Source organism: Protopterus annectens, chromosome 6.part0 (assembly GCF_019279795.1).
Source record: "Protopterus annectens isolate FY-2018-M chromosome 6.part0, PAN1.0, whole genome shotgun sequence".
NCBI classification, from domain to species: domain Eukaryota; kingdom Metazoa; phylum Chordata; order Ceratodontiformes; family Protopteridae; genus Protopterus; species Protopterus annectens.
Window position 1 is genome coordinate 25343278 of NC_056737.1, and position 13474 is coordinate 25356751.

The following is a 13474-nucleotide window of genomic DNA, read 5'->3' on the forward strand; positions in this document are numbered from 1 at the left end:
GTTAAAACAGAAATGTGATTTGAAGTTACTAGTTTCAGAAAAAAACCTGCATAGGACAGCTCCCTCATGCAGAAAAAAACAAATGATGTCTGTATATAGATAAATTAAAACTACCTAGGAGGCAGTCAAGTAGAATAAATGAAGAGAGGAGCAAGATGGTTTCTTAGATGTTAACATACCATACAAGGAATATTCTGCCTCCTGCCCGGTGTCACTCTCACTAGATGTTGATGTCAAGCTGGTTGTCAGTGTGTTACTGAGTGACTGTCCCACAGATAAACCTGTGGTTGCTGTAGCTACGTTACTGCTGCTGGTGACACTGGATGTAGACATGGTTACTGTTGAAGTGGTGCCAGTAGTGGTTAGGTTAGGAAAGCTTTGGGCACCCATCAAAGGAGAAGCTAAAAAAGCCAAAATAAGCAAATAATGATGAAAACTGCGAGCCTGACATTCATATCTAGTGTTCCATGTCAAACTGAATTTCAGTGTTCATGATTAAAGATTTAGCATTACTCCAGAAATACTTTTTCAAGTGAAAAAATTGAAAGCTCATTTTGTAGTAAAACCAGTCACCATTTACAAAAAACATTAACATTACTGAAATAACTGCCTTGACAACTACTGGTGTGAAACTTTCTCAGGTTAATATTTTGAAATGAACAAACTGCTTTGCTACTGCTGCATGAAATGTCATTTTCCTGTATTATGAATGCCAACAAAGGAAATAATGATATGTATCTGAAATGACTCTTACAGCAAATGTAAAAATAGCAACACAATTTAAAATAGCTGTATTATAAGCATGACTCATGCTAATTACAGCAGCATATTTAGACTGCTCGTAGTGTATTAGCCTTAACTCATTCAAATCTCTTTCCTTTTTTGTATACTTCCAGTTAACAACCATTGCCACTTGTGGTGTCCAGACCTTTTTCTGTTTTGGGCTTTTTTAACTAAATGACTTGCCAACTAATAAAAGGCAGTACTTGAAAGGGCAAGGAGTAATAAACAAAAATTACACTAACATTGTTACTATAGGATGTCCTGCAAAAGAGAAATGAATCATTGTTTGCAACTTACTATTCATATTTTCATAATGGAGAGACCTTCATACTGGTGAGGGGTATGGAGAGAAATATTATGGTGGGAGACAAGAAAATACTCAATGTCCATTTGTTTATTTATATACATACAATATATAAATCAATATGTACTTAATAGTCAAAATCCAAGTGATTTACAGAGTACTACATTGCATCAGGTGAAATCTTAGATGTTACTGAAGAAAACTCATTCATATTTGTGCTGTGAGTTTTACAGCTTAAGAGATATTCACTGTTACTTATATAATTTTGACAATTAAGCCTATGTTTTCATATTTCTGTAAACATCTCAACAAATATGTATTTAGGGATGAATTTCTTGCTGTCATGTGAAAGCTTACATCTGGTTAGTAAAGGTATTCTAACATTGTATGTCTAAGCTTTACAGTCTCAAGAAATATGACAGTTTAAATTTTAGCAAAAATATAATATCAGGTTTGTGTGCAATAAAATGTACTACAGTATTTATGGAAATACTGAAAATGCACTATCACTGTAAAGAATACTTACTGCTAATATTGCTCTTTGTATTTTAAGAGCTTTTATTGTTCACAAAATATTTACATTTGTTTGCTTTTTAAGTTGAGTTAAAAAAATGCTTTGGAATGCAAGGATGTGTACAGGCTACGAAGCACATTAATGCTGAAGTTAGCAACTAACTCAGACTCATGACTCTTGGCAAGTAAAATTAAAATTAACATGTTGCAAGTAAATGCTAACCTTTTAAATGATCCCAACAAAGGGATTGTAAAATGACAAAAATCAGGCATAAAATTACACGAGCCAAGTCGCTGTTGCACTGTTTAAGAAACATTCTGAACATGCATAATCATGTATTTATGCCTAAGCCTTTCCACTTTTCCATTATGTATTACATTAACTTGTATGGAAACACAAACACAAAGGAGAAATTACACTATACAAAATGTAAAATAAGTACAACATTTAAGATCTAGAAAAGATTAGGCTGAACTATAAATGTCTTTTTAGATCCAGTGAAGCCTGGAGAGATGTCTCCACAAGATGAGTAAGGTCCGGAAAATGCCTTACTAGGTTACAAAGGGACGTTTGCATAACTGAATCAGACAGACCTAGAAGAGAAGGACCATCTTCCCTAACAGCAGAATTAAGGTCAGCAGGTATTAGGATCACTCAGCAAATAAAACTTTCCTAAGCAATAGATGATCTTCCCCTAATACCACAGTGCATCACAGTCCCTAGTCTCTACAGATATGAAATGAACTATCTGAAGAACCAGCACACTGAAGAAAAATTAAAGCTCAAACCCAATAAATATGTTAATGGTGGGACAGTACAACACAAAAGTTAGACTTGCTCTGTCATATCTATTATTCTGGGCTCGTAAGTTCTGTATCTACTAAGAGGTTTTCCGTCCTCCATAACATTAGAAGATGCGTTCATAGTTAATTACTAGGTTTTAAGAGGACAGGAACACAGTACCATAGAATATTCTCAGTGATACATACCTATCCCTCAAACATGTTCTATTTATGTTGCAAAGGAGATGGAGATCTCTTGAGCAAGTGTTCACTCTAGCAACAGATTTGTGAATGTGTAATAGGTTTGACAGAATAAGGTATGTTGAGGCTGTATATGCAAGCCAGAGGTTGCATATTAAAAGTCTGCATGATACCAAAAAAGAGGGACAAGGCTTTGAGACAGTTTACATCGTTTTTATGATTTAGGCCACTGAATTTTTTTTTTTTTTTGTAATAAGAAAGTGTCGCTGTGGTTCCAGCTGTGACAAGTGTTCGGACAGGTACATACCAAAAGGGGTGTTACATTCAATAAGCCTAATGACAGCAGAGTACAGGTGGAATGATTATATTTCTCTAGACCTGGATGCCATACCTTTAGATATAAGCTATGCAATGAAGAAGAAAAAAAAGGACTTCCTTACAACAATGCACACATGGTGATCGAAGGACAGTTCATTGTCTACATAGCTTCTCAGATCCCTGACTATGGGATCAACTTTTTTTAATTTCTTTAAATGATTACTATTTGTAATACCCTGAAAGGAATTCACCCTAGTTCGGGTATGATCAAGATCATGACATCCATATTCATGTAATCTCTGATGTCTGCCAGAAGTGCTCCTTAGCACCCACAATTTACCCAAAAACACCACCACCTATAGTTCATATGGAGTTGCATGTATCAGCAGTACATTTCAATATGCTTAAAAATCCTTGTGCATTAGCTCTGCTGTGCCTACCAGTACTGCAACTATACAAGTGTCTTTAGCCATACTGCTGTAGTTACTGCCTGCATATGCTATTATGACATTATGTCTGCTATTAATCACCAGCTGCAGCTTTTTCTGACTAATACTGCCTCTGTTTGATTACAGAAATCTTTCTAGGTGAGTCTCCCTTATGGGAAAATAAACCTTACAATGGTGGCCTCAAAGAAATACATGGATCTAGATATCACATCTAGCTTTTACTTCCTTTGTGAAGTTACTGACAGATGAAAGAGCAGCTGCTGCACACGGGACTTTCAAGATGGTTGCACACTGACCAAAAGGTTGATTAACAGCTCTCCAGGCATGAAAGCTGAAACTGAGAAAGACAGGCCCAGTAAAGGCTACCAATTTGGGTGGAATTGAATTACTGGCTAGTAATTACACTGCCTGTATACCAGCAGAGAATAAATTTGGAGAAATTAAGAGGAAAAAAAAACAGAAAAGAAGAAAAAGCTCTGAGAAAAATCTTTCAGCTATTCAGAAAAAAAAACAAAAAACAATAAAAAAAAAAAAAAACGCAGTCTAAGCTTAAGCTATGGTACATGATATGGCTTCCAGTAATTTAGACAAACAAAATTCAAAAGTCCTTAGAGATGTTTAAATAAGTGAAATACTGAAGGAATATACAATGACAAATAACAAAAGGCTAGAAAAACAGTAGAAGTTTTAACTAGCTGTCCAGATGAATTGACAGAACTACAAAATCAGAGGCAGAGGTAAAAAGACTTTGAGCATTAGGTTTCTCAGGAAGAGAAGTTTAATTTAGAAGTATTTACTAAAGTGAGGACACAGAACATTTTATTTATCCTTTGTAGCCCGGGTCAGTCACACCAGGGTAGTAGCGTCTTCTTAGGGGAGATCCCAAGAGGTATTTATACTACAAGGGGAAATTTGGGCAGGGTACTGGGGAACTTCATCTACTCTTTTTGATAGGTGCCATGGGATCTTTTACATCCAAATGACCAACCACCAACTCCAGCATCTCATATGAAGGACAGCACATTCAGGAATGCAACACCCCCTTATATCAGGAATCTATCAACCCAATGTGGGAAAATAACCCGCACCCTTCTGTGCTAAAGGCAAGAGTGCTACTTCTAGTGCTACTGAGTCTGCATGCAGAGAAAACCTGTGATTTTCTGCTACACCACAGAAATTGGAAGGGAGAGTCTGCATTAAATTTATGAACAGTCAGATAAGCAACTGGACTAGTGTTCCAATGCAGAATTTGGTAATTAAGAGTCCACATTGTGTGAATGTTTCAAATCTTGCCATGAGAAAGCAGACAAGACTTATATTAGTAAAGATGCAACCATACCAGCAGAAAGTGCTGCTACTGAAAAAATTGTGGAAGAAAAGTATTAAAATCTGGGGACAGCAGTGTGTTTGTGGAAAATGATTATTCACTGCACACCAAGCAGAAGAAAAACAAGCTTATCCAGCAATCTAGAAATGGTGAGATGCAGGTGTGAAATTCAAAGCTGCTATATCTAACTTCTTTCAAAATGTGTTTTTTAAGAGACGCATATACCTTTTTGATGTAGAACTGGCTAAGGAGAAAATAAAACAGCATAGGCAAAGAAGAATGGGTCAGCAAGCAGTGAGACTTTGCCAGTGAAACATTTTTTACTGCTCCAAAGGAAAATGCTGAATTGACAGAAAGTACAGTTTTGTACCTACCATAAATGTAGATGTCCAATAGGTATGCATCTGCAGTCATAACATATGGGGGGTGTCCTGCCTCAGGCAGCCCTCCGGTCGGCCGGATTCCAAAGTCTGGGTCTGGCCTCGGCTGATGTCGCACTTTCCCCGACGTCAGAGCGTCTGGGGTATAAAAGCATCAGCCAACGCCATTTTCCTCAGTTTTTCTTGCCCCAGATGCCAGGTGCCCTCTAGGAAGGCTAAATTTGGATAAATGCTGTAAAGTTCCAAACATTTGCAAATTATATACATGTATAAACAAATACACCATAACAGATTCCCCCAGCTAGCTGAAAGAGGGGTAAGTACCCTAAGAATACCACAGAGGGGAAGGAGGGTGGGTAATCCTGACTGCAGATGCATACCTATCAGAAATCTACATTTATGGTAGGTACAAAACTGTACTATGTCCTTCAAGGATGCATCTGCAGTCATGACATATGGGTAGAATACCATAGCCAATCTGGGGGAGGAGGTACTAAGAGAAGGATGGTGTAGTTAAGATCCCCTGCAGCATTGCAGTTGCAAACCCTGCTCGGGATCTGGAGTATAAAGGTAGATTGTAATGCTTGGCAAATGTATGCATGGGGCTCCAAGTAGCAGCTTCTAAAATGTCCTTGGTAGCCACCCCTCGTAGGAAAGCTGTAGTGGTGGCTGTGGCCCTTGTGGAGTGAGGCCTGATATTTTCAGGAACTGTCTTTCCATGAAAGGAGTAACAAAAACGAATGCAATTTCCTATCCATTTTGAAATTGTCTGTTTGGAAATTGCTCTTCCTTGTACCCCAGTTGCATATGCTACAAAAAGTTGGTCAGTTTTTCTGCTAGTTTTCGTTCTGTCCAAATAGTAGCATAGTTGTCTGTGTATATCCAGGGTGCGCAAAAGTTTTTCCCCTTTGTTCTGTGGGTTAGGGAAGAACGTAGGCAAGTGAATAGCTTGGTTCAAGGATACCCTAGATACCACCTTTGGCATAAAAGTAGGATTGGTTCTTAGTGACACTATCCTGGTGAAAAATAAGAAAAGGCTGCACTGCCATTAATGCTTGTAACTCAGATACTCTTCTTGCTGAAGTGATTGCCAGAAGGAATGCAGTTTTCCAAGATAAAAACTGTAGGTCTGTTGATGCTGCTGGTTCAAAAGGAGGTAGTGTCAGTTTTTCCAGCATAAAATTGAGATCCCATGCAGGTAGAGGGGGTCTTCTTGGAGGTTTAACATTTTTGATCCCTCTCAAAAATTGCCTGAGAAGAGGGTGTGAGAAGATAGGTGTATCCATATTGTATTCTGCTGAAATTGCTGAAGCATGAATCTTAATAGAAGAATAAGACAGGCCATTGTGGAACAATTCTGCTAAGTATTCTAGGATGTGTGCTAGGTTTGCCACTGTGACATCTGTGCCCTTTGATGTGCTCCAAATGAGAAATCTCTTCCATTTAGCTGAGTATGTCTTCCTTGTGGAAGGCCTGCGAGCCTCCAGGATAATGTCCTTCACCCTCTGAGATAAAACAGTTTGGTTGGGATTTAAGGAATTTTCCAGGCAGTTAGCTGCAATGTTTTCAAGTTGGGATGCAGGGTCTTGAAATTGTTCTGCGTTAGAAGAAGAGGCCATAGGGGAAGAGGCCATGAATTTGCCTGAGACATGCTTCTCAATAGTGGGTACCAGTGTTGTCTTGGCCAGTCCGGAGCTATTAGTATCACTTTTGGCTGTTCCTCCCTGATCTTCAGTAGAACCCTGTACATCAATGGGAGAGGAGGAAAGGCATATACTGTTAGGGCATTCCAGCTGAAAGAGAGAGAGTCCACCCTCCATGCTTGTGGGTGGTATGTCCTTGAGCAGAATGTCTTCAGTTGGTGGTTGAGTGGGGAGGCGAACAGATCTATCTCCGGCATTCCCCATGTCTTTGTTATGAGTTTGAAGATGTCTGGATGCAGCATTCATTCGTGTGCATCCATGGTAGTTCTGCTTAAGCTGTCTGCTAGTGCATTTTCTTTTCCTGGTGCGAATTTGGCCTGCAGCTGGATATTGAGATTCAGGCATAGATTCCACAGATTCATAGCCATCCGGCATAGAGGGTAGGAATGTGTGCCTCCCTGTTTGTTTATGTACCACATGACCGTGGTGTTGTCTGTCATTATTAACAGATGTCCTTATTGGAGGAAGGGTCTGAATGCCTCGATTGCATGCCTCACTGCCAGCATTTCCTTTTGGTTTATGTGCATGCTTAGCTGCTCTTGAGGCCATAGGCCTTGGAAACATTTGTCCTCCATGTGTGCTCCCCATCCTCGCTCTGAGGCGTCCGTGGTGATGGTCTGCCTTGTTTTTGGTTTGTTGAAAGGCAACCCTCTGTTGGACTGGCAAGCCTGAGCCCAGCACAGAAATTCCTTTTGAAGGCATGGAATGATTGGTATCATGGTTTCTAGACTGTGACTGTGTTGAGACCATACACTCCTTAGGTACCATTGTAATTTCCTCATATGCAGCCTGGCATGTGAGATAAAATTATGCAGGATGCCATGTAACCCAGGGCCTGCAGGACTTTCCTTGCAGTAAGCTGAGTTTGTCTTGTCAGAATCATGAAGTAATCTGGAAGTTGTTTTCGTTTTTCTTCTGTGAGAAAAGCCATCTGGGTGATTGTGTCCAGATCTGCACCCAAAAAGGTTATCCTTTGGGACGGTACTAGTCTTGACTTTTGGATGTTGACTGTGTATCCCAAGGTGTGTAGCAGGTGTATGGCATAGGCCAAGTCCTTTAACAATTTTTTCTTGTTGTCCGCTTGTATTAGGCAGTCGTCCAGGTATGGATAAATTTGAATTCCCTGAAGTCGGCAATGTGCAATTACTGATGCCAGGCATTTTGTGAATACTCTGGGCGCAGTAGATAAGCCAAAGGGCAATGCTGAGAATTGATAATGCTCTGATCCTGCAAGAAATCTGAGGTGTCTTCTGCAATCTGGTTGGATAGGGATGTGCAGGCATGCCTCCTTGAGATCTAGAGTCACCAGCCAAGTCTCCTTGCCCAACATGGGAAGAAGTTGCTGTAGGGTCAGCATTTTGAATTTTGGCACAATGAGATAAGTGTTCAGTGCGGACAGGTCGAGAATAGGCCTCCATTGGTTTTCTTTTCTTGGTACAAGGAATAGTCTTGAGTAAAATCCTTGGCCTTGTTCTGTACATGGTACCCTTTCTATAGCTTTCATCTGAAGTAAATTGCTGATTTGTCTTAAAGCCTCTGCCTTCTGGTTTGGTGGAAGGTTTGGCATTCCACTTCTTTTTGGCAAAGTGTGGAAATGAAACCTGTATCCTTTGTCTATTATTTGCAATGTCCATGTATCCTTTGTAATGCAATGCCAGTTTTTTGAGAATAAAGCCAGCTTTCCGCCCAAGGGTGCTTCCAGTTGATCCCTGGTAGGCGGAATCAGAGTCAAGTCATTGGGTCTGTCCTGTAGTAGTGGTTGTAGTTGCAGCTGTTGCACTACTCCTCTGGTTGGCAGGCTGCCACTGACGGCCTCTGTAGGGGCCCTTCGATTGACCTCTGCCTTTAGGGCGCCTGTTCCTGCCTCTCTGTGCTCTGGACGAGTCTGGAAAGGACCAATTCTTTGTAGGCCAGTTTCTGCTGAACCTTGGTGGTTGAACTTGCAGGAAATCTTTAACTGTTTGCACAGCTTTTGCTTTTTCTTCAACCTTTTTTATAATCTCCTGTGCAGGGGAGCCAAATAAACTTTGCTTCTCCATTGGAGCATCGAGGAGTTTAGCTATGACATGGTCTGGCAAAGATTGCTCCTTCAGCCAGGCATGCCTACGAATAACTGCCCCAGTCATAGCTGATCTAAATGAAGCCTCCAGTGCATCATAGCCACATTTTAAAAAATGATTACTAACCTGTTGTGAGTTATGTACCAAATCCTGAAGGGATTTACGGTCTAAGGGTTCAGGAGAAGAAAGTTTCTTATTCAGTTGATCTAACAAAAATTCTTGGTACTGTATCATATGGAATTGACAGTTTAATGCCCTGGCAGAAAGAGTAGCAGATGTATAAACCTTTTTTTCCCCATCTCTCTAAAGCTCTAGACTCTCTTTCAGAGGGTAGGGGATTTTTGGCAGTAGCGGCTGCAACCCCTTCAGGGCCCTGAGAAATAGTTTCTGGGTCTGCAGCATGGGCTTTATACAGATGGAAATGAGAATCCGGGACCCTGTAATATCTGTCAGGTTTGGCAGGGGCCGGAGGAAGAGAATCAGGGGCTGTACTGACATCATTGTACACATCATCAATTACATTTAGAACAGGAGGTATAGCTAAGGGCCTATGCTGAAGCAAATGCAAAAAGGTCCTTAATCTTTTTCTAGAATCAGAGAAATCCTGACCTTGCCATTGAAAGTGCTCTCTCATGGAGTGTAAAGTCTCCCCAAAGGAAAATTCTTCAGGAGGGGAGGCCGAAGGGATAGATTCCTCTGCATCTGAATCCTCATAAGGCGAGTAAGCCCCTTCCTGGTGGTCTGACAAATCAGATCCATCCGTGGAGTAATCTGAGGAGTGAGGTTCAGAGGGGTCAGTCCTGGGCCTTTTGTCTGAAGGAAGTTGAGAGGCCCTGTCTGGGTGAGGTTGTGAACCCCTAATTAAGGAGATAAGGTCCTCAGCAAGGCTGAGGATCTGTGAAGTAGAGGAAGGCCTCTGGGATGTAGATTTGGCAGGCAAAGCTTTTGAAAGCTTGGCAGCTTTAGCCCTGGAGAAGGCCTTAATAGACATAGAAGCTGGGGGCCTAGCTGCCCCATGTGCAGGGGTAGAAATGTCCAAAGGTATGGTGTCGGACAATTCCTGAACACTAGCTTCGGTAGGGAGTTCTGAAGCCGACTCAGCCGGGGGCTCTCTGGCCTCGGTGGTCGGAAGTATGGTTTCGGAAGTAGGAATCACCGTGGACACGGTTTCGGCCGAAACCGAGACACTCGCGGTAGGCCTAGCTGTGGTTTCAGCCGAAACCGTGGGCCGCGAGTGTCGGTCCTTTTCCTTGCGTTTTTTGACCATATGCGAAGTCGGAGTCTCCGACGGCATTTTATAAGCAAAAGCGGCTCCAAAAAATTCCTCTGCAAACTCCGACCGACGTCTAAGAGTTCGTCGGTTGAAGGAGGCACAGGCTAAACAAGCTGATACGTCGTGGTCTGGGCCTAAGCAAGGAAGGCAGTAAGAATGGAAATCCTTATGAGGTATTTGTTTCCCACAAGTTAAACAATTATTTACTTTGTCTGACATCGGCTGAGGCAAGAAAGAGTCCCCAACGGGGTACTTAGCATTTTTCGAAGTCTTCGGTAGCTGAAATCTCTGGATCTGACCAACCGGCACTTGCGAACAGCTTCTGCTTCGGGCACCGCGCGGCAAGAAAGACTGAGGAAAATGGCGTCGGCTGATGCTTTTATACCCCAGACGCTCTGACGTCGGGGAAAGTGCGACATCAGCCGAGGCCAGACCCAGACTTTGGAATCCGGCCGACCGAAGGGCTGCCTGAGGCAGGACACCCCCCCATATGTTATGACTGCAGATGCATCCTTGAAGGACATCAAAGTATAGGAGTCAACTATAAAAAAGATGAGTACCTTGAACCAGGGACTGGTGTTGGGAGATGGACAGGATCAAGAAGACAACCAGCAACACTGTGAAATTAGTGAATAAATGGGAAATTATAAAGCATCAATTATACCTTTTTTTAACCATAACTATTGTATTAATTTCTTTATGTAATTTAGGAGCCTTTTTTCTTGGGTCACTGCTGAAAATGGATACAATGAACCCAGTAGGACCTTCTAGCTAACAAATGTCAATAAATACATACATAAATATTGGAATAGACATGTGAAATATGGCTTTGCAAGAAGTGGCTAAAGACAGACTGGAATCTGACTGTGTTAAACTGGTAGGTGGACTGTAAAACAAATACCTCACTTTATATCATTAATGTTTAACAGGGCATTGAAGAGACTTTAGTAGTAACAGAGTACAACAGTTTTGTTAATACCTGTATAAACATTTCACAATGTAAACTGCATATTACATTGCAAAACAGTTGTATAATGCACAGTCAAGGCTAGTTTATATGTGAAGTGGTGTGTGTCATCAGTGACTGCCAAACATGTTAAAGATATTAAAGCACTTTCTTAGTTTAAGGTATCCAGGTTTTACACTGAAACATGAGAAAAGTTGGCAGAAGCAAGTTAAACTTAATATAATGTTATGATCTTGAGCTGCTGAGGTGGGAGATGTAAACATGTACGGATTACATTACATTTAGGACTAAGATCATGCTTTCCCCTGATTTGTGTGTGTATGGGTACCTAGAGTAAGGTCCTTACTTTAAACTACTGACAAGTTTTTCAAGCAAATAAAATGTTTAAGGCATCCTCTAACTAAATACAGACAGATTTACTGCCCATCACCAAGTTGAAAAGTATCAGAAATACTCAATCTAGGGATCTAAACCTCTTCTGCAACATTAACAGAACAGTTTGGAGGGACAAGAATATCTAACACTGCTCTGGAACAGACTCCCCATTCATGTAAGGAAAAAAAAAAGCTCATTCCTGCCCATATTCAAGCACAACTTGGATCTACGGAAGGGAAACACAAAAATTTATCCCAGAACTGCCCCCTATACTACTAATGGCAGAAGCAGCTCCTAAATGCTTTAGCCCATGTATGTCCCCCCCCTTAATTATTTATGGCATAATCCCAGTTATTTTCATTAGAGGTAATATCATTAGCAACCATGGGGTGGGCACGACCAATTTAACATCAAATGGAAAGTGACTAGGCCTATAATGGCCTGCGAGGGCAGCTAGCCTAATGTTTACCAATGGACCCACGAACCTATACTGACCTGAAAAACAATACATCATGATGAAAAGTACAGAAATGGTAGTTCTTTCTGTAGCTAAAAAGACATCAGCTATTTTATTTCCATTGGCAAAGGCTTTCACAGTGAGGGACACAAAGAACCCAAGTGCAATCAAGTTAGTCATGAGAGGACTGAATAGTATGCTCTGAGTGAAATGTTTACAAAGATTTGTTCAAGCCTCTAAAATTTCACTAGCTGATTTTTCTTTGTTGGCTGCTTTCAGTTGAAGAGAAGTCTGCAGATGCAAGCAATTAATCATGAAAGGTCTGAACACAGTCTAAGTGTATAACGTACAGTACAAGTAACATTTAAAAGTACACTGGAAAGCAGTTTATGACGAATAAATGAAGTCTGAAACTATGGTGAATGTGAAATGCAGGTATTTACCTCCCTACTAGCCTCAGCAGTTTAATACATTTTTGTAACAATATACATTTAAATTTAAAGGTAGCCAGTGCATTTTTTCCCTTAAAGCTAAAACTTCATGTTTACTTAAAGCATGCAAGCTGTTCACATCTGAGAGAACACAAAAGAAAAGAACAGACAGAAATTGAACAATTGGGAACACAGGCTGCAATGTGTGCTTTAGCATGAGTAGCCTTGATTTTAGATTAGTTTACAACTACGGGTGCAGCTGTCTATTTTGGGCAACGGATTCTATCTTTAGGGATAAACATTTCTAGAAAATGTACATTGTTTTCTAGAAAATGTACATTGTTTTCTATATTTGCTCTAAGTTAACAGGGGATGACACTTCTGAAAAACTACTTACTTTTTTTATTTAATTACTTTCATCGACGCAGAAAGACTTGAATATGTGACAGGTTCAAATGGAGACAAGTTGCAGCAACATTTTGACGGAGGAAAAGAAAAAGCCCTTGTGAAGCATCTCAGTTAAATATTGAAGAATCTGAGGTAAATTGGGTGCTGCTGTGCCCATCTCCTGAATTTGGCTCCAAGAACAGAATCTTTTCCATTTTTCAGCATAGGATTTTCTAGTACTAGGCCTCCTTGCCTCCAGAATGACATCCATCACTTGCTTACTGAGGAATGGTAATGGCGAGATCAGGTAATTAGCCAGACTGCCAGGTTTAGGCTTTGAAGCTGTGGGTGCAGAAACTGGCCCTCCTGCTGGGACAACAGGGCATGGGTCTGAGGCAGGTGCCATGGTGCCAGCAGTGACACACTGCGCAAGAAGGGGTACCAGTGTTGGAGTGGCCAGTCTGGTGCAATCGGAATTGTCCATGGTTTGTCCTGTTTGATCTTTAGTAGTACCTTGGAGAGGAGAGGCAGAGGGGGAAAGACATAAACTGATAGGTTTTTCCAAGTGAAAGACAGGGCATCCACTTTCCAAGCTTGTATGTGGGGAGTCCTTGTGCAGAATTTGTCCAATTGGTAGTTCTGGGGGGAAGCAAACAGGTCTATCTCTGGGCTCCCCCATTTGTTTCTCAACATGTTGAATATCTTTGGATCTAATTTCCACTCGTGTGGGTCCATGAGAGTTTTGCTTAGTTCGTCTGCCAGT

The 13474-nt window shown here is 41.0% G+C and overlaps 1 protein-coding gene across 5 annotated transcripts in view; it reads right to left on the reverse strand.

Annotated features, from left to right (window-relative positions):
• The window catches only part of HECTD1 (HECT domain E3 ubiquitin protein ligase 1), a 4301832-nt gene that overhangs the window by 1615103 nt on the left and 2673255 nt on the right, over window positions 1–13474 (reverse strand). For 4 of the 5 annotated variants that reach the window (XM_044073821.1, XM_044073822.1, XM_044073823.1 and 1 more), the window contains one exon: window positions 180–401. The exons of the other annotated variant lie outside the window; for it this stretch is intronic. In XM_044073821.1, the coding sequence (XP_043929756.1) occupies window positions 180–401 (222 nt within the window). The remainder of the gene's footprint in view (window positions 1–179; window positions 402–13474) is intronic. 5 annotated transcript variants of the gene reach the window in all.